The sequence below is a fragment of the Erythranthe guttata genome, chromosome 2 (genome assembly GCF_056151865.1).
Source record: "Erythranthe guttata isolate IM_541 chromosome 2, IM_541, whole genome shotgun sequence".
Classification (NCBI taxonomy): domain Eukaryota; kingdom Viridiplantae; phylum Streptophyta; class Magnoliopsida; order Lamiales; family Phrymaceae; genus Erythranthe; species Erythranthe guttata.
Window position 1 is genome coordinate 17,825,965 of NC_142534.1, and position 22,190 is coordinate 17,848,154.

The 22,190-nt window shown below is 33.1% G+C and overlaps 6 protein-coding genes across 7 annotated transcripts; 3 read left to right on the top strand and 3 right to left on the bottom strand.

Moving 5' to 3' along the window:
* The first annotated feature begins 1,266 nt into the window (after window positions 1–1,266).
* LOC105948923 (uncharacterized) lies at window positions 1,267–2,178 on the top strand. The gene is made up of 2 exons (XM_088815067.1): window positions 1,267–1,862; window positions 2,118–2,178. Exons 1-2 carry the CDS (start codon window positions 1,267–1,269, stop codon window positions 2,176–2,178), a joined length of 657 nt encoding a protein of 218 aa, XP_088671193.1.
* Window positions 2,179–3,326: 1,148 nt separating this feature from the next.
* LOC105963887 (NADPH HC-toxin reductase 1) lies at window positions 3,327–5,354 on the top strand. 2 transcript variants are annotated; one of them, XM_012988370.2, is made up of 5 exons: window positions 3,329–3,554; window positions 3,655–3,824; window positions 4,446–4,649; window positions 4,738–5,111; window positions 5,198–5,354. In XM_012988370.2, exons 1-5 carry the CDS (start codon window positions 3,422–3,424, stop codon window positions 5,337–5,339), a joined length of 1,023 nt encoding a protein of 340 aa, XP_012843824.2. In that variant the 5' UTR covers window positions 3,329–3,421; the 3' UTR covers window positions 5,340–5,354. The 2 variants fall into 2 exon arrangements, with proteins under 2 accessions (XP_088670927.1, XP_012843824.2); XM_088814801.1 differs by lacking the exon at window positions 5,198–5,354 and having other exon boundaries at window positions 3,327–3,554; window positions 4,738–5,115.
* Window positions 5,355–5,568: 214 nt separating this feature from the next.
* On the bottom strand, window positions 5,569–7,619 carry LOC105963888 (putative WRKY transcription factor 41). The gene is made up of 3 exons (XM_012988371.2): window positions 7,067–7,619; window positions 6,824–6,952; window positions 5,569–6,380 (listed from the first exon to the last, which is right to left on the bottom strand). Exons 1-3 carry the CDS (start codon window positions 7,375–7,377, stop codon window positions 5,849–5,851), a joined length of 972 nt encoding a protein of 323 aa, XP_012843825.2. The 5' UTR covers window positions 7,378–7,619; the 3' UTR covers window positions 5,569–5,848.
* A 3,700-nt stretch (window positions 7,620–11,319) lies between these two features.
* LOC105963889 (uncharacterized) lies at window positions 11,320–15,084 on the bottom strand. Its single transcript, XM_012988374.2, has 10 exons — window positions 14,755–15,084; window positions 14,159–14,337; window positions 13,532–14,027; window positions 13,290–13,437; window positions 13,087–13,200; window positions 12,336–12,951; window positions 12,188–12,257; window positions 11,944–12,095; window positions 11,776–11,842; window positions 11,320–11,659 (listed from the first exon to the last, which is right to left on the bottom strand). The coding sequence occupies exons 2-10, from the start codon at window positions 14,324–14,326 to the stop codon at window positions 11,508–11,510; spliced, it is 1,983 nt and encodes a 660-aa protein (XP_012843828.2). The 5' UTR covers window positions 14,327–14,337; window positions 14,755–15,084; the 3' UTR covers window positions 11,320–11,507.
* Window positions 15,085–16,241: 1,157 nt separating this feature from the next.
* Window positions 16,242–17,114, bottom strand: LOC105964056 (MYB-like transcription factor ETC3). The gene is made up of 3 exons (XM_012988553.2): window positions 16,958–17,114; window positions 16,772–16,859; window positions 16,242–16,542 (listed from the first exon to the last, which is right to left on the bottom strand). The coding sequence occupies exons 1-3, from the start codon at window positions 17,004–17,006 to the stop codon at window positions 16,425–16,427; spliced, it is 255 nt and encodes an 84-aa protein (XP_012844007.1). The 5' UTR covers window positions 17,007–17,114; the 3' UTR covers window positions 16,242–16,424.
* Window positions 17,115–18,977: 1,863 nt separating this feature from the next.
* WTF1 (Ubiquitin carboxyl-terminal hydrolase family protein) lies at window positions 18,978–21,047 on the top strand. The gene has a single exon (XM_012988375.2). The coding sequence runs from the start codon at window positions 19,228–19,230 to the stop codon at window positions 20,782–20,784; it is 1,557 nt and encodes a 518-aa protein (XP_012843829.2). The 5' UTR covers window positions 18,978–19,227; the 3' UTR covers window positions 20,785–21,047.
* The last annotated feature ends 1,143 nt before the right edge of the window (window positions 21,048–22,190 follow it).

Sequence of the window (22,190 nt, forward strand, 5' to 3'; positions counted from 1 at the left end):
TTTTTTATAGGTTTCTTTTTAAATAAGTATTTCACAAGGGGGAAAGCGCAGTTGCAACTTTTATAGGAGTACTAAATACAATAAGCTTAGACCCATAACATGAAACAAACTAACAATTTCTCCACCATAACATGAAACAAACTAACCATTTCTCCACATTACTAGGGCCCATAATTAAAAACAATCTATGCACATATTTGTCTCAACTAATTTGCGTTCCAATATACATTAGATTTGTTTTAGTTAAATGAGAGTTCATCGGAATACATAGTTAGCTAATTCATTATTTTTTTATATGTTAATATTTGCATTATATTAAAAGACTAAAAAATATATTCAACTGGTTTTCAAAAAAATAAAAATGATTCGTTTCTTAAAAACCGTAAAAAATATTATAACTGATCACCTGGCTTACAAGGAAATAAAATAAAGAAATTAAACCTTTTATTTAAAGGAAATAAAATAAAGGCAGAAACAATCAGATAACATACAAAGATAAATAAAAGGAGTTTGCTGCTAATTCGCCTTTTTTACCCACGGAGTTTCAATTTTGAAATGGGTCCCATCAAGATTATTAGCTAATATTTAATTTAAATATTCACATATTAGTCCGGCATTTGAATAAACATATCATATCTTTGAAACCCTAATACGGCCACTTATCATATCTTTGAAACCCTAATACACCCACTTACCCACGTTGTATATTTTTTCTACTTTTTTGTTACCCACTAATCACATATTCACAAACTCCACTCCACAACTCCATTATGTAACTCCTTTTTTCCCACGTTCTTCAAGAATTCAACATGCCAATCTTAAATCGCAGTGTCCTATATAAACGTCATCTAGGACGCTATTCCTCCTACATAAATTATCTTCTTTCCTGTTTTTGTATTTCGTCACATAACCATATCCTCCAGCGTACGTAAATTTATTTATTTTTGTTTAATTTTACCAACAATTCACCTGCATTGAATATGTTCGTTTCTAATATATGTTATATGCTAAAGTTGTTGTATATATACTGGTGGACGTTGTAATGTTACATTTAAGAATATTTAATATATCTACATGTTCTTTTTTTGCAGGAATTTGAATCTGCACTATATTGCACTTATTCAAGTATGACACTTTCATTAGTTAGAGACTATTGCTGAAGAAACTTACCCAAATTTGCTCGCTAATATCATGGATTCTGAATAGTTACAACAGCGAGCAATATTGGCACCTACTAATGAAATTTTTGAGAAGGTGAACGATTACATGCTGTCTTTGATTCCGGAAGAGGAAAAAGTTTATCTTAGTTTCGATAGTCCATGTACAGCGAATGAGAGTGTCGACTCACATCATGACATTCATACTCCAGAGTTTTTGAATACTATTACATCTTCAGGTCTGCCAAACCATGAATTAAAGCTGAAAAGAGGTGTTCCTGTTATGTTATTGAGGAATATAGACCAGTCCAATGGGTTGTGTAATGGTACAAGATTGACCATTACTCGGTTGGAAAATCACGTTTTGGAAGCAAAAATAATATCAGGCTCTAATGTCGGACAAAAGGTGTTCATTCCAAGATTGTCGTTATCACCGTTAGACAGTAGGATTCCGTTTCACTTTCAGAGGAGACAATTTCCCATTGTTCTTTCCTTCGCTATGACAATAAATAAAAGCCAAGGTCAATCCCTCCAAAATATTGGTCTATATCTTGAAAAGTCTGTTTTCTCTCACGGACAACTATATGTAGCTATTTCGAGGGTTACCAATCGAAAAGGTTTGAAGATGTTTATAGTTGACAAAGAAGGAAATACTTCAGAAAATACAACAAACGTTGTTTACAAAGAAGTATTTCAAAATTTAAGGTATTTTTATTTACAGTTTTTCAAATTAGTTCTTATGTAAGCCTTACATTCTACTGTGCATAATGTGTTCTTATTAATTCACAGAGTGTGAAGATGCAATATCATTAAAATGAATGCATTGCCACAAAGAATGAGCTGTCACACAACATCAAAGGTTATTGTTTTCCATATATTTGTTTCACATTTTTTCTTTCAATAATTTTTTTGTGTTAATTGAACTCATATATGATGCTATTGGGTATTGTTAATCTGCAGTAATGCCTTGGGTACCGGTGAAGTGCACGCATCTTCTGAGCGGTTAAAGTGCGATTTTTAATGATTTTCTTATATGAATATTTTTAAGTGTAAAGCAGCAAATGTATATTATATTTGTGACAATATGTGGTTTATTGCTCCGATTTAATAAACACATTGTTGTTGTTGTGTCATTTCTTTGAAATATATAACCCCGTGCAACGCACGGGTTCGATTACTAGTTTAAATAAAAATAACATATAAAAAATAAAAATAAAATAAAAAAAAATAATAATAAATCCGGCTCGCGAGCCGGCTCGCGATCTCATGAACAACTGAAAACCGGCTCGAGCTCGGCTCGTCAGAAAGCTCGAGCTCGAGCTCGAGCTCGAAAATCTCGAGTCCGAGTTCGAGCTTTTTACGAGCCGGCTCTTCGAGCTCACGAGTCGGCTCGGCTCATTTACACCCCTACCCTCAACTATAAATTTTCTTACACCTCCACCCTTATGGTGTCAAATTACACATAATCATCTAGATTCCGTGAAATGTGCCTCTAATTTGTACTCGTTTTGTGCGAAAATTCGGTTTCTAATGCACTACAATTTGATATATTAAAGCCAAAAAATCACATCTTATGATCATCTTTCTTCAAAACGTGGAGCTCGAATGGGAAAAAACGGGTACAAACTTGAGAATATTCCATATAATCTCGACGATTCCAAAAAAATTAAAACTGCAAGGGTGAACGTGTAAGAAGATTTATAGTTAATGGGTGGTTGTAATTACTCAAACAAAAGAGGGATTTTCATAATTTGACAATACCTCAAGGGGTGATTGTAATTTACCCCAATAATAAATTCATATAAATATTTTTTTTGAATTACGATCATTTTTTATTTGTTATAACTTATAATAATATTACTAAAAGTTTAAAAAAATACACACAATGCCATAGGCTTGAGCTCGAGCCCAAAAGAAATATTCAAAGAGCTCGAACTCGTCAAAATAGATCCGAGCTCGAGTAAATGAGGGATTCAACAATTATTAGATTGTGATTTGTTTTTTTTTTTGTTTTTTGTTTTTTTTAATATAAAGATATGGTCCAAATTTGTCTTATTTTTAAATACTTAATTGTAAAAGATGATTAAAATTGGAATAAGACGCCTCCAATACTGACGAGATGGATAAGAAAGAAAGATCATCTGATTTCCATTTATAGCCAATGATTAATTAATCTAAATCTATTAACAAACGTCCAAACACTTTGCCATTATCCATCCATACTCGAGTAGTGTGTCTGTATATCAATCTTACTACAGAATCCTATGATGCAAGATTTGAAAATGGAGAAGAATGTAAACGTGTGCGTAACCGGTGGTGCAGGCTACTTGGCTTCTTTTCTTGTCAAGCAGCTTTTGTTGAGGGGCTACGTTGTTCATGCCACACTCCGTAGTCTAGGTACACTTTTAAAAATCGTGTGTTTCGGTACTATGATTCCATGTTCACCAGGTGTTTGTGTTTATGCCTGACTGAAAAAATGGATGCATGTGTTGCGCAGGTGATGCCTCGAAGGTGGGCTTACTAAAGGGGCTTCCTCATGCAGACACAAGATTGAAACTTTTTGAAGCTGATATATACAATCCTGATGAATTTGCACCTGCCGTCGACGGTTGTGAAATCGTCGTTCATATGGCCACGCCTTTGCAACACTATACTAACAGCTCTCAGGTTTCGAAGTTGCCATAATTTTGAAGTTTTCAATAGTATGTATGTTTCTTGATATAATCTGCTCTGTAGTTGTGAAACCCTGATATATCTAGTGGTCCTTATAGTGATCGAGATTAGGGGTGTAAACGAATCGAGTCGAGACCAAAGGCATGTTTGTCAAGCTCGTCCGATTTTTTCTTGATATTTCGGCTATAGTAGCGTCCATTAGAATCAACTGTCTGGTTTCAAAATTCTCCAAATCTAGAATTTTCAATAGTAGGTTTCGTGATTTGTTTGCTATATAGTTGTGAAATCGTGATATATCTAGCACCCCTTGTTCTAATCCGAATTAGGGGGGTAAACGAATCGAGTTGAGGCAAACGCATGCTTGTTCAAGCTTGTTTGAATTCTTATTGGGCTTTCAAAGTCGACCTCAATCAACTCGATTTTTGAGTAGCTTGGTTTGATTTTCAGCCCTAATAGATATAAATGGAAGTAGAAGTAGAGTCAACTGTCTAAATTTGGACAGTTTCTTTTTTGTAAATCTCGACTTATAGCATGTTACTTTGCAATTTATTGGATAAATTAAAAAACTAATGAATTGGGTTCTTGAAATTGTGTGTTATATGCTTATTAATGCAGTACAAGAATACAAGTGAGGCAGCAGTAGCTGGGGCAAAAATAATAATGGAAAGCTGCACGAAATCCAATACCGTGAAGAAAGTTATTTACACCGCCTCTGTAGTAGCATCTTCGCCCTTAAAAGAAGATGGCTCCGGATATAAAGATTTTGTGGACGAAACTTGTTGGACCCCTCTCAATCTCTCTTACGATCAAATGCTCTCCGTACGTTATAATATTACCTCCTCTTCCATTCTTGAATCAAAAGTCTACTATTACACAAAAAATTTAACATTCGATGTTTTTGAATTAGGACTACGTACATTCGAAGACGTTGGCTGAGAAAGAAGTGTTGAGTTACGACGGGAAAAACGGGGTGGAAGTTGTGAGCCTCGCTTGTGGGCTTGTGGGAGGTGATACTATTCAGTCTTCAATGTCGGAGAGCATGGGTGCCCTTATTTCGCAAGGTACAAACGATGGATCGAGGTACAAAATTTTGCAGTTTTTGGAGGAATTGTTGGGGAAAGTACCTATTGTACACACTCGAGATGTGATTGAAGCACACATCTTCTCGATGGAGAATTCTAACGTACATGGGAGGTTTCTATGTGCTAGTGATTTCTTGAAATCGGCTGAGATTGCATCTTTGATTCGGAAAAAGCGACCAAACATAAGCATCCATCAAGAGTAAATATTTTTTTTATTTGATTTTATGTAAGTAGTTTACTTGTGTTATTTTCTTCCAAATTAAATTTCTTGATTTTATTTTACAGGTTCGTTGAAGATACAGAGAGAGAAACTAGGTGGGGTTCAAGAAAGCTTGAGGATTTGGGATTTTGCTACAAATTTGATTCTGAAAAGATAATAGATGATTGTCTTCTCTGTGCTGAGAGATTGGGTGACATCATCTTGTGAATTTGTGTTATAATATATATATATATATATATATATATATATATATATATATATATATATATATACACACACACCTACTATATTGTATGATAAAAGTTATAACATCGTAGATTGAAGAACTACTTTAGAGGCTATTTATTGGCTTTATTTTTATAGAAATTGCAAGAAAAATAATACAAAATGATTTTTTTTCTTAGAAAAATAATAATTGATGAAAGGTACAAATATGTAAAACCAGACAATTACACTTGTAATAAAGTTACTAGGACAAAAACAGAGCTGATTACATTACATAGTACTAAAAAAAATTCTGCCTAGTTAAGGAAAATTCTCTTGGTCAGCATCTCCTATTGGTATGAACAAATCCTAGAAAATTCCTTGTGATGCTGCTAGGATCGATACGTACATGCAATCGACATAAGTACCTCTCTTTTTTTCTTTTCTTTTTTTACCGGCACGATATTTGCTTTCGTGGTAAAAGAATGGAAGCAGTAGAGATGTGGAGATTATTAAAAATATTCAGGGGCGTCGAGAAAATGTGAATCGAAATCCACCTGATCAATCGAGAAATCCAAGTCTCCAAACGTGAAATCCGTAAACGGGGTAGGGTTCGAAATTATCTCGGTAAAATCCGATTCCGAGCTCTGCAAGCAAACACCAAAATCATTCATCGAGAAGTACGACTCCGATGTCGCCGGAGACATAAACGGGGTTCCGGAAAAGTTTCCGGGCTCGGAGAATAATTGGGTTTCGAAGTTTTCCGATTCGATCGGTGTGGAATGAAAGGAAAAGGAAGGGAGACGGTCGTTTTTGGTGCCCGTTTCTTGGTTTTGAGGTTTTGGGCTTTTTTCAATGGCTTCTTCTTGTTCTTCTTTCTTTAGTACAATGGGATTTTCTTTCTTCGGTTTCGATCTCTCTTGCATGCAACTGTGTTTGCCGCTATAAACAACCTCGAAAACCGAAGGGTCTTCATCTGCTTTCTGCACGTGTTTCGTCGCCAAGCATCCTTGTGTATTGCGATGCGTACATCGATAATAAGCCCTGAAAAATCCCAATCGAATCAGAAAAAAATACATAAACAAAATTCTTAATTTCCATAAAGATCAACATTTCATTCAAGCCAAACATAAATCAATTGCTATTACTCTGTAGGGCTACTAGTTCAACATCTGCCGTTTCTCACGGGCTAGTTGTCGAATAGTCCAAAATCGAGTTTTTATTTTATTTTTATCATCTCAGATAAGAATTTGCAAAGCAAGTGGATATGTGTACATATATATATGAATGAATAACTAGTCAGCAAATTGTACAAGTTCTGCAGTACAGCACCAACAATTGAATTGAATACACAACAACTTCCCAGTAAAAAAATCAAATTTATCTAACCTTAAAAGTAACAAAATTCACAACTTTTTCCAGAAAAAACTCAAATAAACTTAAAGAATAGAAAAAAAAAAAAAAGATAAAGAATTAACAATCATCACCTTGGATGATTAGCCCCTAAAATAACTTTCTGGCCATATTTCCTCCAATTGTAGCCATCTCCAATTTGACCTTCAAACCCTGCCCCAGATGAAATACGCACGTGCTCGCTCCATTTTGGCAGTGTCTTTCTGCAAACAATAAAGAAAAAAGAAAAAAGTTAAATTAAAGCAAATCCCATTATCTGTGTGTGTGTGTGTGTGTGTGTGTGAACATGGCAAAAAGAAGAAAAGTGGGCTGGCTACCTTTTCTTGGATTTGTGGATTTGATGATGATCTTTAGAATTCTGGTGAGAGCCTTCACTGATAGGGCTAGCATCAAATGAATTGGCAGTAACGATTTGGGAAGAAAGGCAGCTGTTTTTTAGTTGAGACATATGGTCGAGCAGGTGGAGTGCATTCTCGTACGAGGAAAGTATGCTCTCCAGTAAAACATCGCACGCTTCTATGGAAGAGATGGCCGGGTGGAGCTGATTCTTCAGCTCATTCGCCTTTTCTCTCCCTTCAGTCAGCACACTCACCACTGTTGTCCTGTCCCAACTTCCAATTGCTCCCATTTTTTCAAGAAAAAAAAAAACAAAAAGATTAGATTTTTTTCTGGGCTGGTCACCGGCAGAAACTCTGGATTTGTAACGGAAAACAAGCTCGTAATCATACACACAGCGAATCCCCAAATTTGTATCAGAAATTCAGAGGACCCATGTAAAAGGGTTCATCAGAATTTTTGGAATTTTTTATTTTTTTTTTTTTGATCAAGAAGAAACAGAAGAAATGGAGATGGAGAAGTGGTGTTGTTGCTAATGAAGGAAGGAGGGAGTGGGGGGGAGATATAAAGGAGGGATGACGTGGACAAGGGGGGGATTTTTCACTGGCTAAATTAGGCACTTTGGATTTTTATTTTTATTTTTGGAAAAATAAATCAATTTAATTATTTTCTTAATTTTTTACTCTTTTTTCATAATAGAACAGAAATTGTAAAATTATTTTGCTGACCATTTCAAAGGATCCCACACCAGCACAGTATAACATGTGCTTTTATTTTTTGCTTTTAAATTATTATTTTATTTTTCATTAAATTAATACTATTTAGTATTTTCCCCAAAAAAATAAAAAGATTCTATTAATTCATGACGGTTTTTATTTAGTTCTCAAATTCGAAATTTTTATGTGGAATTGGATAAATTCGTATAGTTGATACGATTTATAATATAGTATTCTGCTAAAATAATGTCGTCGAATGAAAATTTTTTAGAGGATAAAAAACAGTTGCTACTATGAATATTTATCGAGGCTCTTGTTATGTATTTAGCCAATAAAGGAGTTTAATTAATTAAGCTTTGGTGGTAATCAAGACATAAACATTTTTGGCCTTTTGTGGATACTTTGAACTTTAGAATCCAAATTTGCTTAATTTGTTTTAGCAAATATTTAAAAGTATATATTCTTTTATATCAAGTTTTAAGAATATTATGTTCATAAAGTTATTTGGTGCTACAATCGATAAAATACAACGAGTGATTATTAAGTGTTGATCTGTATATAATCTAACACCTAGTGGACGGTTATTTATTAGTAAAAGTTTAATTTGAGAATTATATAAAAAAAACCTTTTAATAATTAATATATTAAACATTCTCAAGATTAAATTAGTAAACTTTCTTGGCAATTTCATAGTACAAATATTATTATCCATAGGCATGGAATTCAAAAAAAGGAATTGAAGGGACAAAAATGGATTTGCATTGCAAATAACACAATCATAGAACTTTCTATGAAATTGGAGAAAAAACAAAAATTAAATAAATAAAAAATAAATTAAAAAAAATAAAAAGAAAATCAAGCGAGAAAGTCAAGAAAAAGGAAGCATTCCACGAACCTCCCTACTCGTTTCCGCGTTGGTAGCTTTCTCCATTTAACGTGTCTTTTATTTATTATTTATTATTTATAATAATTATTATTTTAAATATCTTCTCGATTTTATGGATAAAAACTGAAATTAAATGAATAAAATATTACTGACGTCATTTGATGATTAAAAGGATGACGTAATTATTAATCCTTTTCTTACGTCTGAAAATAAAAGAAGCATGAGAGCATGATCTACAACAAAATTATAATAATATTAATATTAATATTATTATTATTATTATTATTTAATAACATACTATTTTTTTATTTGTTCTGATCATTAATCTGAATTAAAGTTTTAATTAAGATAAATGCAAACCTCTAACAGTAGTGTAATTGCCACAAGGGCCCTCGTGATAATGGGAAATTAGCAAAAAGGCCCTTAAGATATAAAACATTCTTTTTTTTTTCTTTTTTTGGACTTAAAAAAAAATTAATCAAGTACACATTAAAACTTTTATTATTTCCAAAAATAGACTACTAATTAAAACCTCGTTTGCTCTCAAAACAAGATTAGTCAAAATAATATTATATAATTCTATAAAAACCCAAATAATTGAGATGCTTAATTTTATTTTATTTTTTTGGGGGCATTTTTGTATATAGTCTATCCAAAGTATTTTATGCATGTAATAATTGAAGTTGTAGAATCTTAACTATCACTAGAAAATAATAATAATAATTTATAATTAATTTGAAGTAATTATATAAATTTTATTCTTCAAGAGATTACCTGTCCACTAAACCTACTTAGGTGGTGTTTGCAAATGATTATTTAAAAGCAGAAGTTAGTGATTGTGATTTAAGTTAGTTTTAAGTGCTTATTTCTAAAAGTTGGGGGTGTTTGCAAATATTTCGGAAAATTAACTAAAATTGAAAAAGCAGGGTTAGGGGTGCTTTTAAAAAAATAGCTTAAAGGAGATTATTTTAAGAGAAGCAAAAGCAAAAGTTGATTTTGCAAACACCTAAAAACAGATTATGAGCAAAAAAAACTGCATAATCACTTTCAAAAAGCATTTGCAAACACCACCTTACTAGGATTATTAATCAATAATCACAGAATTATATAAGATGTGTTATTGATGCCAAAAGTCAGATTCTGTTGATAACTCTTTGAACTAATTAATTATTTAATTTCCCGATTAAAAAAAATAATTAATCATTTAAATAAACAGTGGGATTAAGTGCAACCCTCTTAACCATATACACAGTACCACAAGCCAAATTGCTAATATTTTAATTCCAAAGAATTTATTTCCAGATAAATACGCAGATTTTCTAGATTCTTTCTCTTAGTTGACATTTTTTTCCACATAAAAAAAATTATAAATATTTAAGTTAAATAATATTTAATGGGCCAGGAGGAACAGTATTAAATAACTAATTAAGTGGGGTGATCAAGATTAAAATGGTATTATTAAGGCTTAAGCATTATTAGTGTATAGTTAATTCAGTTTACGCGTCCATATTATATATAGTTTTTGGAGAAAATATATAATTACGCGTCACTAAAGAAAAGGGCAATTGTACGATTTTGCTAAAATACGCTTCATTATTACAATATCTAATCAATAAATCTTTGACTTAGTAAACTATAATCACATAAATCCACAACTTAATAACTACATAGTGGACTGAATAAACTTACACTCTGAGTAATAGCTTGTAAATTATACGAGAGACGTAAATCACACTAGACTAATCATGTACGATAAATTCGACCTAACGATCGTTGGCAAGATAAATCAAACTTATTACTTATTAGTGCTTAATAAAATGTCCCTAAATCCCAAGAAAAAAATGGTATTTTCTCACTACTTCAGGGTTTGTAGATTGTACATCACTACATCCGATGAAATACATCAGATAATTTTAAATCATAGATCTACACGTAATAATAATTAATAACACAAACCAGAAATTACTGCAATTTCTTGGTAATAAAATAATAGAAAGCTCCAAATTTGATGTGACTACTCTACCACTTGTGATTAATTAAAATTTAGAAATCCACATGATTCATTCGTCCAAAACTTTTGTAGTGGGGATAAACACAGTACAAATGTTCTATTTCGTACGAAGAAGATAGAAGAAAATGGACAAAATGGGAAGGAAAAAAGTTTACAGGGGTCATCTTTTAATATTATTAACTTTATATATTTCATGTGAAATTTCCAAGTGGGGACAAAAAGAATTTGGATTATTTATATGTGGTCACAGAAAACCATGTATTGCAACTTTGTAGGCGTTTAGGCGTGTGGGGTTTCGTATATTCATTTTGCTACATCTTTACATTTTTCTTTCCTATGTGTATACCAACTCAAAAATTAAAAAAGAATATATAAATAGTACTTTATACTTTTAATTATTTTCCAGTCCTAAAACAATTTTAAAGTTCAATTTTGGCCCCAAAGTAGTGTTGTTCGTTAGATATGAACAAAACGTGTTTAAAATTAAACTTTCTAAGTAAATTTTGTTCACTTTGAAACAATGGGGACCAAAAATAGAATATGGTGAAACATGAGGGGCCAAAAGTGCGACTCTCCCTAAAAAGTAGGGACCTAATTGTAAATAAAACATGACATGGGGAGTGAAGTGCAAAAAGTAAAGTCTAAAAAACTTCCACATTATATCCTTCAGCAGCAAAAAAATCACAAAAAAAAAAAACCAACCTATCAAGTCCAAAAACTTTCTTGTGGTTCAAGTGCTAATTAACTAGCAACTACGTTCGCACGACGAAAAAAACTACTTGATCGAACCGAAATTAACTCCTAATAAATCAGATTTCGTTAACACAGTAACGAGTTTTAATTTTGCCAATCATTTGTGCAGCAGCCGATTCCCTTGCTTCTACGGGAGTGGACCCCGCACTACCCTCCGTCGACAGCTTCAAATCGTTACTTTCCACCGCCACATTCGACAGAAATTTACCTAATCATAAAAAAAAATAAAAAATATGCAGCTTAAAAATCGATATAATATATATCACACGAATTCGTCGGCTTATTTTTTTTGAGAAGGAAGAAACGAAATTTATCGTGTTTTACCATTTGATGGCACGACGGAATATTTCGGCAGCCTCCATTTATTCTTCACACATATATACTCCAAATCCTGACAATATAATACACATTGTTTTAATTTAATTATTTATTTATTTTAAAAAATTAAAAAAATAAATAAAATTTATATAGGAACATAATATTATAACTCACTTCACATGAAGATTGACCAGGGAGAAAAATTTCCGGTAATTTTGTTTGCTTCTCGGATTTACAGTTGTCGTCATTTTCATTCTTCAGCAGCAAATGAATCTTCCCAGCTTCGATTGATTCGGTAAATTTACGAGCTAAACCAACTTCACCACCTTTCGAAATATACAAATTTCAATTTATTTATTTAAAAAAAAAAAAAGCAAAATCAACAAAAGATAAAAAAGACTGCGAAAAAATGGCGTACCATTCCTTAATCGTTCAATGAGATGATCATATAATGCACACTCATCTTCCATAGTGCAGATTTGAGTACACTGCCACGAAAAAATATAAAATTATGACACGAAACTTATTATAAATTTTAAACTGAAAAAAAAGAAAAAAAACATTACCAATTGTTGTCTTTTATGATAAAGAATTGCCAAAGCAATCTCCAGATACTCCGAATCCTGCACATTTTTCGCTTCCGTATTATCGGACAAGATTTCCACGTCATCATATTCCTTTCTTGCATTACTATTATCCTCACTAATAATCGGTGAAACCTTCGGACATCCACTCGGACTTCCATTTTTTTCCGCGTCTCGAGTTTTTTTCCCACTATTCGGTAATAAACCCTTTTTAGCAGAATCCCCATTGTCAATATTATTGTGATTTCCCGTCGCAGTATTATTATTATTATAGTCTTTCGATATACTCCTTGTTAACGAACGGGTACTACGTTTGTCACTGTCGTTATCTCGATTTTCGAGGCCGATGTTGCTTTTGGTTTTGCTCGCGTCCCTTTTAGCGGAATTGTTGGATTTTTTGTTCGATTTGTTTGCGAAAATCCCACCTTTTTTCGATGTAGAGATGTTTCCGGAACTTTCTAGTGAATGTTTCAACTTCTTTTGACCTTCTTCACCATTCTCGTTGCCTATATTTTCATCAATGCCATCGTTCGAAGAAGCCGAAATCGGTACACTGCTTCTAAAAGGTTCTATTAAAATCGGTACACATAAATCTTTCCTGCAACATTATACGCAAATCTCAATAATCAAGAAATTCATCGATGAAGACAATTTATATATATATAAAATAAAATTAAAAAAAAAAAAAAAAAAAAAAAAACGAATCAAGAAAAATTGTTCGTAGAAATCGTACCTAGGCAGCCAAGACGAGATGAAGGGCAAGTAAGGAAACATTTGACAATACTCGATTATATTTAGTATAGTCGACCAACTACCATCGAACTTTTCAGCCAAAGGTCCTTGCAAACTGCAAAAACATCGTAAAACTAAATAATATAAATAAAACTCTTACAGCAATTTTGATCTTACGAAACGAGTATTAATTATCGAACAAACCTCTCAACGAGAAAATCGAGAGGAACTGTCTGGTTTTTGTTAAATGTCTGAGAGCATTCGATCATATAAAATTTAACAGCCGACTTTTCTTTGCTCAACGAATACGTAACATGAATTTCCAATACCGCAAGATCGGAACTGTCGAAACCTGCTCAACAGATTCAAAAAAAATCGAGAGTTCTTACAACTGTCAATAATAATTAATAATTCTTGATTAATGGATAACGAGAGATGTGAAATACCAGTAATAGCCTTGACGGAATCAAAAGCAAGCTGCAGAAGAGACTGACTATCGTTATCCAACACCGCCTTTCGTTTCCTCTTATTACCGACATTGTTTTCTTCCTGCAATGTTTCGTCACTAACCTCCTTCTCGATTAGCGACCAGACGCCTTCGGTGGCGGAACCGAACTGCAGCAAACAGTTCTCTCTCTTCGAGTCGATCAGCAAGACAGCAATTTTTGATACCGGACAATTTTCGATGGTCGGAAAATCTTGATTTGCATCTAAAGCTTTAGCGATATCGCACGCATTTTTTATTGACTTTTCAGTTTCTGAAAGCCCGTTTTCGTTACCGTCGAACTCGATTGACTCGCTCTCGTTGGTGAATTTCATGAACGGGATAAGATTCGGTCGGAGTGACAGAGCAAGCTTAGAGAAGGGGACGAAATCGAGGAATTCGAGTTCGGGTTTTTGCTTCCTGTGGTAATAGTTGTAGAGCACAACAACTGCATGCATCTACAATGTAATCGAAAATACAATGTAATCGAAAACATATACAATGTAATCGAAAACAAACAGAGAGATCAATAATAAAGATAATTATTATATTATTACAACATTTGTAAGAACACAATAAAAAAATTAACCTGTCTGGCAACAGATCTATGAGCATCTTCGTCCGGAGGGTCGTCAATCGAAACACTCAAAGGCAACCTAGGATCGACGAGGGTTTCGATAAATGCCTGAACCACCTCCTCTGTGGGGCCCACCTCCCATTTTGGCGGCGGCGCCGCCGTTTCTGCTGCCGGAGGCATTGTAGAACCTTCTGTGAAGTACACAAAACAGACACCCCAAGAAAATAAATGAAATAGGAAGTTAAAAGAGTTGATTTTTATTGTGTTACAACATCATTTAACATTTTTAATAAGCAAATAATCAGCCACGAAGTACAGAAAATCAAGATTACAGAGGAAGGCCAAGAAACAGGGGAAATCAATAAAATAATAATAAATTAATCAAAAGGGCCTAAAGAAAATGAGCAAATAATGTAAGCAAAACAAAACTTGCATGATCAAGAAACACACACACACACACACACACACACACACACACACCCCAACGTGGGTGTGTGTGTGAAATAAAGAAGAAGAACAACAAGAATCCAAGAAAAGGGGAACAATGCTAGAGAGAGAAAAAGGGTTTACGAATCAATTAAACATGCACAATATTAATATCTTCATACCAGTTAATTATCACAGAAGGTGAGAGCAAAAAGTAATAACTGCGTATTTCTGTGTGTGGGGGGGAGAAAGAGGGTTTTTTATGAAGACGAAGAGGCGCGGTGAAGAGCAGTGTGTGTAGTGTGTGAGTGTGTGTGTGTGTGTGGTGTCGTTTCTTGGAATTCGTAAATGTAGTGTGTGTGTGTGTGTGTGCAGAGATTTGAGAATGAAAGATCACTTTTTTAAGTTCTTTACAACAATTGGGGAAAGGTGCCGTTTGATGGCAAATTAATTGCTTTCTTTCTTCACGCTCCCTTTTGTATTGTTTGATCAAACTCTGATTTCCTATTGGTTTTATTTTTATTTTTATTTTTTTTGGTGTCATGTTGTATTTAATGATAATATGAACAAAATTAATTTATAGGACAAAAGAGGTAATGAAATGTGATGATTTTGGATTCAAGTGGTTGAATTGATAATCAATTAAAATCCATCACAATTGCTATACAAAATTAAAAAATTAAAAATTAAAATGAAAAAAAGGGTAAATTACGGCCACCCCTGATATAAAGTTAAATTACGGAAAAACCTTTGATATTTAGATGATTACAATCATTCCTCTCAATTATGAATCTTTTTATACATCGTCAAATTTAGTGGAATATTCTAGATCTGAAAGTTTGGTTCACCCAAATTTTCAGATCTCATTTTTTTTTTCTTTTATTTTTAGTTTTTAATGAATTTAAAATTCACAAAATATTAAATAAGAAGAGATTTGATTTGACTTGGGCCGATTTTTTATGGATCGACTAATCCAATCCAATTTTTGAAATTTCCTTTGTTCATGGATTGCAAATCTCAATAATTATAGGTACACAAAAAATATAAAATTAATTCATTTTGTGTGTTTTAATGAATTTCAAACTTTCTACTATGCGTAGCTTCTTTAACAAAAATAACAATTCTCAAAAAATAAAAAATAAAAAAAATAAATCAAATCAAATTCTGGTACTAACCTTGAAAGTACTCTTGCCACAATTACATGATTGGAATCTCACTTGAAACAATTTTTTTATAGTAATTTTGGATATAAAAATAAATCTGAGTTCCAAAAATCGATTGATAATCAATTGAGCGAAATCGCCATTGAAGCAGAAGAAGTAAAACGAGAAGGAAGAAAATGGAAAACTTTATTAAGGAAAATTAATGACAACGCTCCCAAAGCAAACTCGTATTTATATCCAGCTGTGTCACACATGACAAATATTATAACGAAAAGACGCTAATACATAAAGAATAAATACGAAAAGAGAAACGCGATTTTACAAAGAGCGTACGTGTATTCTAATAGTTGTCAAAGTGTGATTGGTTGATTGCATTTTCATCTAAAATTTCAATTAATGAGTTAATGTCAAGAATTTCATGAAATGTGAGAAAACCCATCATTTAATTGATTAATTAATTAACTATTATTTGCATAAAATTGTTGATAAATTGTGCATTAGAATCTCACTAATTAACCCAATAATACAACTGGATTATAATAGGATTATTGCATAATCCAATCTTTGGGTACAATACTTACCTACTAAACATAAACTAGATATATATAATAGACTAATAAATTTAGAGTTATTACACATAATTAGGGTTTAAATTTTATTTATTAAACCAAAAATAAAGTCAACGATAATTATTTTTTCCTAGTTGTTTGTGGCACCCTGTTGACTTTAAAAGTGTCACAATTTATCCAAAATCTTTCAATCTCTTGTGCAGTCCTCCCTGGAATTCTTCCTGCTATCAATTCCCACCTGAACAAAATTATAAGTACACATTTATAAATAAATAAATAAATAAATTTTAAATTTATAGAATAAAAAAATCACCAAAATAAAAAAACATCTAGACTTTTTTGAAAAGAAAAAAAAAATCTAGACCATAAATCGTGTTATATGCACTGGCTGAGTCATAATTTTATGCATATTGAAAACCTCTACGTGGGCCCCACGAGCGGTTATACAGAACCGAGTAGATGCTTACTTGTCTCCAACGAGCTTGTGCATTCGAAAGATGATATCTTGTTCTTGCTCACTCATGCTTGTCAACTCACATCCATTACTTCTATCCTCTGCACCCCAAAATTATTATTAATATTATTAATAATAATAAATAAATAATTATAATTATATTATTATTGAAAAAAAAAGAAAAAAAAAAGACAACAACCTTGAGAGGAGGAAAAGGTTTGAACCATAGTTTTATTATTATTATCCATAGTGAGTTTGAGAGTGAAGTTGAGAGTGATAAAATATATGTATATATATATATGTGCTTATTTATAGCAAGAAATATGTATAGATAAATAGATAGATAGATATATAAAGAAGTGTAAGTATATAGTTGGGTGGGTAAAGAGATGGGAATATATGAAGACAAGAAAAAAAAAAGATTGGTAAGAAAAGGAGAAGAAGAGGAAGTTGGGTGCTGGTTGGTCTTTCTTTCCTTTACAAATTCAAATTCAATTTTAAATTAAATAAAAAAAAATTGTTGACTAACTGTTGTTGCTTACCATACTATTCTCGTTATTAATAAGCTACCACTATTTGGAACCACTTGTCCTTTTTTACCTCTTTTGTTTTTTTTTTATTATATTTTTTCGTAAATTACGGTCGAATTACGACCACCCATCTACTATGAATCTTCTTACACGTAACTTTTATGGTGTCACATTCAACAGAAATCTTATAGATTCCGTGGAATATTCTCTAGTTCGTACTCATTTTGTGCGGAAATTAAAGACAGTTTATGATGTTCCATACGAGTCAATAGACACATCTTATGATCATATTGTTTGAAAATATGGAGCTCGAATGGAGTAAACGGAGTATAAACTGGAGAATATTCCACTACATCTGATACTGTAACAATGGACGTGTAAGAAGATTCGTAGTTTAGATAATTAAAAAGAAATAAATAAATAAATAATACGTGTTGTATAGTAAATGGATATATACAAGATAAATAGGGTCGACGTCTCATATGTATGTTATATGTATATATCATAGCTTATGGAAAAAGACGTTCATCATATCTTCTACCCACCAATCAGTGTGTGTGTCATTGTTTTGTTTGAGTGATAAAGATTCCTTGATAGATTAATTTGTCCTAGATTTATATGGTTATAATTATATGTAATAACACGTAATTCATCGAGTGCAACATATAATAAACCTTTAATAATCTCAAAAAGAGTATATATAATCATATATGTAACATGTAATTCTTGCTCGTTATAATAAATTCTTAAGCTAAGCTTGAGCTCGATTATTATGACATAAATATATAAAAAATCAAGCTCGGTTCACGTTCCGCTCTGATGCACACAACTTTGAAAGAACAATAAAAATTCGAACAAATTTGAAAAATCGGTAATATATAATGCAAAATAGAATAAACCTTTCACAACTACAAAGAGAGTACAACTTTTCAATATTTAGAGAGGTGACACCCACCCCCAAACACACACACACACACACACACACACACATATATATATATATATATATATATATATATATATATATATATATATATATATATATATATATATATATATATTCTAGATGTAATGAGATACAAGTATAAATGCTTTCAATAATGGAGAATAGTTCTTGTAACACTTGTGTTTTATACCAAACAAGACTTGTGAGTTACTTATGAACCAACTTGATCGGGCCGAGCTCACTCATGGGCCCAATCATTTGGTCCATTTTGAGCCCATAATGCTATTTGGTCATATTTTATCTTTTATGCTAAATTTATTATAAATATACTCATCAAAACAAATACAAAAATTAATTTAAATTAAATTCGTTTGACATAATAATATTTAAATTGAATGAGGCATTAATATGTATTAATTACTCCATCTGTTTTATAATAACTGTCTCTTTTTTAAAATATTTTTGTTTCATATTATCTGTCACTTTAGATTTTCAATACTGCATTAAATGTATTTTTCCTGTTTTAACCTTATTAATGAAACTCTATTCATTATTTTCTCTTATAAATCATTAAATAATAAAGTTTGTTTTAGTTATTTTTATATAAGTTTTCTAAAATCAAGAAATATTTATTGAGTTTCTTAATCTTTGTGAAAAGTGAAAAGCGACAATTATTTACGGACGGAGGGAGGAGGGAGTATTTTTTAATGGGGTATTTTTTGCATATTTGGAAAAATACAAGGGCATGTTTGCAAGTTTTCTTATCCAATTTCACGAGGAAGAAGATAAAAAGAAAAAGGGGAAAATTGAGAATTATCTGCAAAGAGGGTTTTTGCTGCTAAACCCTAATAAACCACAACTCCAGGTCAAGTGTTCATTCAATTCCATTTTCCGTTTTCCATTTCACACAATTACACACACACACACATATCATATATCACATGCTATTGATGTTGATTACGTGATTTTTACACGAGAAATTCAAAATCGATTATGGAACCCAAATTCCTGATTTCATCGCACAAAGCTTCGCCTTCAGTTTGCGCTCTTCCATTTTTCCCATCGCGAAATTCATCGCTGCTTCAGAAACCCAAGTCGTGCCGCTTATCTCTCTCCTCTGAAAATTTGAAAAAAACTCCATTTTTAGGTCAAAATTTTGTGTTTCGAGAGAGTAATGAATCCTACGCTAATTCAAGGAGCCGTTTTCCTGTTGTAAGAGCTGGTCCTGTGAAGAGAAGGAAAGAGCATCCCTTTGATAATGTAATTCAAAGGGATAAGAAGCTGAAATTGGTACTTAAAATTAGGAAGATTTTGATGAGCCAACCGGATAGAATAATGGCGCTTCGCGATTTGGGTAGGTTCCGAAAAGCTTTAGGGCTGCAAAAGAGGAGGCGGTTTATTGCTTTATTAAGGAAGTTTCCATCTGTGTTCGAGATTGTTGAAGAAGGGGTTTATTCGCTCCGGTTCAGATTAACCCCCGAGGCGGAGAAGCTTTACCTCGAGGAGATGAAGATTAGGAATGAAATGGAGGATTTATTGGTAATTAAGTTGAGGAAATTGTTGATGATGTCGATCGATAAGCGGATTCTTATAGAGAAGATTGCCCATTTGAAGACTGATTTAGGGCTTCCATTGGAATTCAGCGACACTATTTGCCGTCGGTACCCTCAGTATTTCAAGGTCGTTGCCACCGGCCGTGGGCCCGCTTTGGAGTTGACTCATTGGGATCCGGAGCTCGCCATGTCAGCAGCGGAGATTGCAGAAGATGACGAAAGAGAACGAGAAGTCGAAGAGAGGAACTTAATCATCGATAGGGCGCCAAGATTCAATAGAGTGAAATTACCAAAAGGACTTAATCTTTCCAAGGGAGAGATGAGAAGGATCAGTCAATTTCGAGATATACCTTACATTTCGCCGTATTCCGATTTTTCGGACTTGAAAGCAGGTACGCCAGAGAAAGAGAGGCATGGGTGTGCTGTTGTACACGAGATCTTGAGCCTTACGGTTGAGAAGAGAACACTCGTCGATCATTTAACACATTTCCGAGAAGAGTTTAGATTCTCTCAGCAGCTTAGAGGGATGTTGGTTAGGCATCCAGATATGTTCTACGTGTCTCTAAAGGGGGATCGAGACTCTGTTTTTCTGCGTGAGGCGTATAGAGATTCTCAATTGATTGAGAAAGATAAGATGTTGCTCGTTAAAGAGAAGCTTCGTGCGCTTGTGAATGTACCAAAGTTTCCTAGGAGAAATACTCCAAGGGGTGAAGAGGGTGAAGGAACAGAAACTGAGGGTGGGTCCGGTGAAGATGTTTGGTCGGATATCGAGGATTTGGAAAGTGACGACGAAGATGAAGAAAACGATGAGGGCGAATGGAGCGAAGATGACGAAGAAGATGATGATGTGCCGCCAGATTTTAATGGTGAAGAACGTGATGCATTACCCAGATATAAACAGAGCAAACCGACTGAGAAAATTAATGGCTCGAAGAAGAGTGATGAAGAAGTTCTTGATCCTGTCTTTCCAGACGGCCGACCAAGAGAGCGTTGGTAATAACAATGAGGTTCATTTGGGACTCGGAACATGCTGTAACGGAGAAAGGGGTCGATTTTCGTCAGTTTTCTTGGTCAGTATTTTTAATATTTCTCGTGAAATCTTGAATTAGGTATTTTATGTGATTTTTTAGGTCTAAGGTGCAACTTTATTGCTGCTTGTTTTTTGATGCTATATCTTCCTTTCGATAATCTTGTTTACGAAATGTACTATTGGGTAGAATTATTCATCCATATGATATATGCGTGAGAATTGTATGTTTTCCGTCTTGTTTTATTTCTTTGTTCGATTATTAGTATGCTTTCTAAAGGATAAAAATGTCCCGCTCATTATTCTCCGTACACTGGTCGAAGTTGCCTCCTACTGCAGGGATAGGGTTAGCACTATTATTAGACAGGGATGCGATAAATGCTTTTGAAAACATACGAAAGGGTAAACTATTATCAAAATTGACGATATAGTAAAGTTTCTTAAAGAATTATTCTAGGAAAATATGTTAATTGTTTCTTTAATTTAACGAAAATTACAAATCTCTTTACCGACTTAATAATCTTTTTTATTCGTAAAAGCGTGGGGGACCTCAAGATCGCTAGAAAAAGCAAGGATTCCATGCAAATAAAATCGCAAGATTTTGTTTTTATTATCAACTATAATTTTTCTAGACTAGTATTTTTTCTACTTAGATGTTGATAGAATAGAGTTTCTTGAAAATGCATGCCACCTGCTCCTACTAATTAATAGTTTAACATAATATCATTCAGCTTTTAGCAAAAGGCACCTAAAGTTTATGAGACGCGGCACCACTGAAGTTTCTTACAGCGATCTCTCATCTTTGCGTGATTTATCCCAAAAAAAAAAACACGGGAGATTCGGGAAACTCAGAAATTGAATCAAATCTGATAAAATAATTGATTTATCTGATGTGCTTGAGATGCTTTGATTCTTGTTTTTTTTTTTTTTTTTTTTTTGGAGGGTTGACTTGTGTGTTTTCAGGGGCCAAGGTCTTTGGATAATGAATCGAACGAATCTTTGTTTGGCCACTCATGTCAAGTGCCAAATATATCAAGGTCCCACGTAACCTTTTTATTTATTTATTAATTATTTTTTTGGCCCTCGGGTTCTGGCTATAAATAGGTTTTCACCTCAGTTGCGAAATATCATACCGAAAAATCCAGACTATATAGTTTTGATTGCATTCGACGAAAAGATTTGTCGAAGCATGGATTGAAGATTGTTAGCACCATGGGAGCTTATGTTCTCTCTCCCTTAAAGGCTTCTGCTTTTTTGCATATTTATAATCAATGTGCAGAACCTTTTTTGGGAGAGGGATCAAAATCTGTCATGGTTTTTTTTCTCTATGGTATCTTCTTTATGCAATATATATTTCTATACACACACACACACAC

What these genes read in the sequence shown, in the direction of transcription:
- LOC105948923 (XM_088815067.1), top strand. Translation starts at nt 1,267, where the DNA reads ATGCTGTCTTTGATTCCGGAAGAGGAAAAAGTTTATCTTAGTTTCGAT. An exon ending in GAAGTATTTCAAAATTTAAG is followed by an intron (nt 1,863 to 2,117) that starts GTATTTTTATTT and finishes GTTAATCTGCAG; the next exon opens with TAATGCCTTGGGTACCGGTG.
- LOC105963887 (XM_012988370.2), top strand. Translation starts at nt 3,422, where the DNA reads ATGATGCAAGATTTGAAAATGGAGAAGAATGTAAACGTGTGCGTAACC. An exon ending in ACTATACTAACAGCTCTCAG is followed by an intron (nt 3,825 to 4,445) that starts GTTTCGAAGTTG and finishes TTATTAATGCAG; the next exon opens with TACAAGAATACAAGTGAGGC. An exon ending in CTTACGATCAAATGCTCTCC is followed by an intron (nt 4,650 to 4,737) that starts GTACGTTATAAT and finishes TTTTTGAATTAG; the next exon opens with GACTACGTACATTCGAAGAC.
- LOC105963888 (XM_012988371.2), bottom strand. Translation starts at nt 7,377, where the DNA reads ATGGGAGCAATTGGAAGTTGGGACAGGACAACAGTGGTGAGTGTGCTG. An exon ending in ATCCACAAATCCAAGAAAAG is followed by an intron (nt 6,953 to 7,066) that starts GTAGCCAGCCCA and finishes TATTGTTTGCAG; the next exon opens with AAAGACACTGCCAAAATGGA. An exon ending in TTAGGGGCTAATCATCCAAG is followed by an intron (nt 6,381 to 6,823) that starts GTGATGATTGTT and finishes GGGATTTTTCAG; the next exon opens with GGCTTATTATCGATGTACGC.
- LOC105963889 (XM_012988374.2), bottom strand. Translation starts at nt 14,326, where the DNA reads ATGCCTCCGGCAGCAGAAACGGCGGCGCCGCCGCCAAAATGGGAGGTG. An exon ending in ATCATAAAAGACAACAATTG is followed by an intron (nt 12,258 to 12,335) that starts GTAATGTTTTTT and finishes TTTTCGTGGCAG; the next exon opens with TGTACTCAAATCTGCACTAT. An exon ending in CTGGTCAATCTTCATGTGAA is followed by an intron (nt 11,843 to 11,943) that starts GTGAGTTATAAT and finishes TTATATTGTCAG; the next exon opens with GATTTGGAGTATATATGTGT.
- LOC105964056 (XM_012988553.2), bottom strand. Translation starts at nt 17,006, where the DNA reads ATGGATAATAATAATAAAACTATGGTTCAAACCTTTTCCTCCTCTCAA. An exon ending in AACCTTTTCCTCCTCTCAAG is followed by an intron (nt 16,860 to 16,957) that starts GTTGTTGTCTTT and finishes TTTGGGGTGCAG; the next exon opens with AGGATAGAAGTAATGGATGT. An exon ending in CACAAGCTCGTTGGAGACAA is followed by an intron (nt 16,543 to 16,771) that starts GTAAGCATCTAC and finishes AATTTTGTTCAG; the next exon opens with GTGGGAATTGATAGCAGGAA.
- WTF1 (XM_012988375.2), top strand. Translation starts at nt 19,228, where the DNA reads ATGGAACCCAAATTCCTGATTTCATCGCACAAAGCTTCGCCTTCAGTT.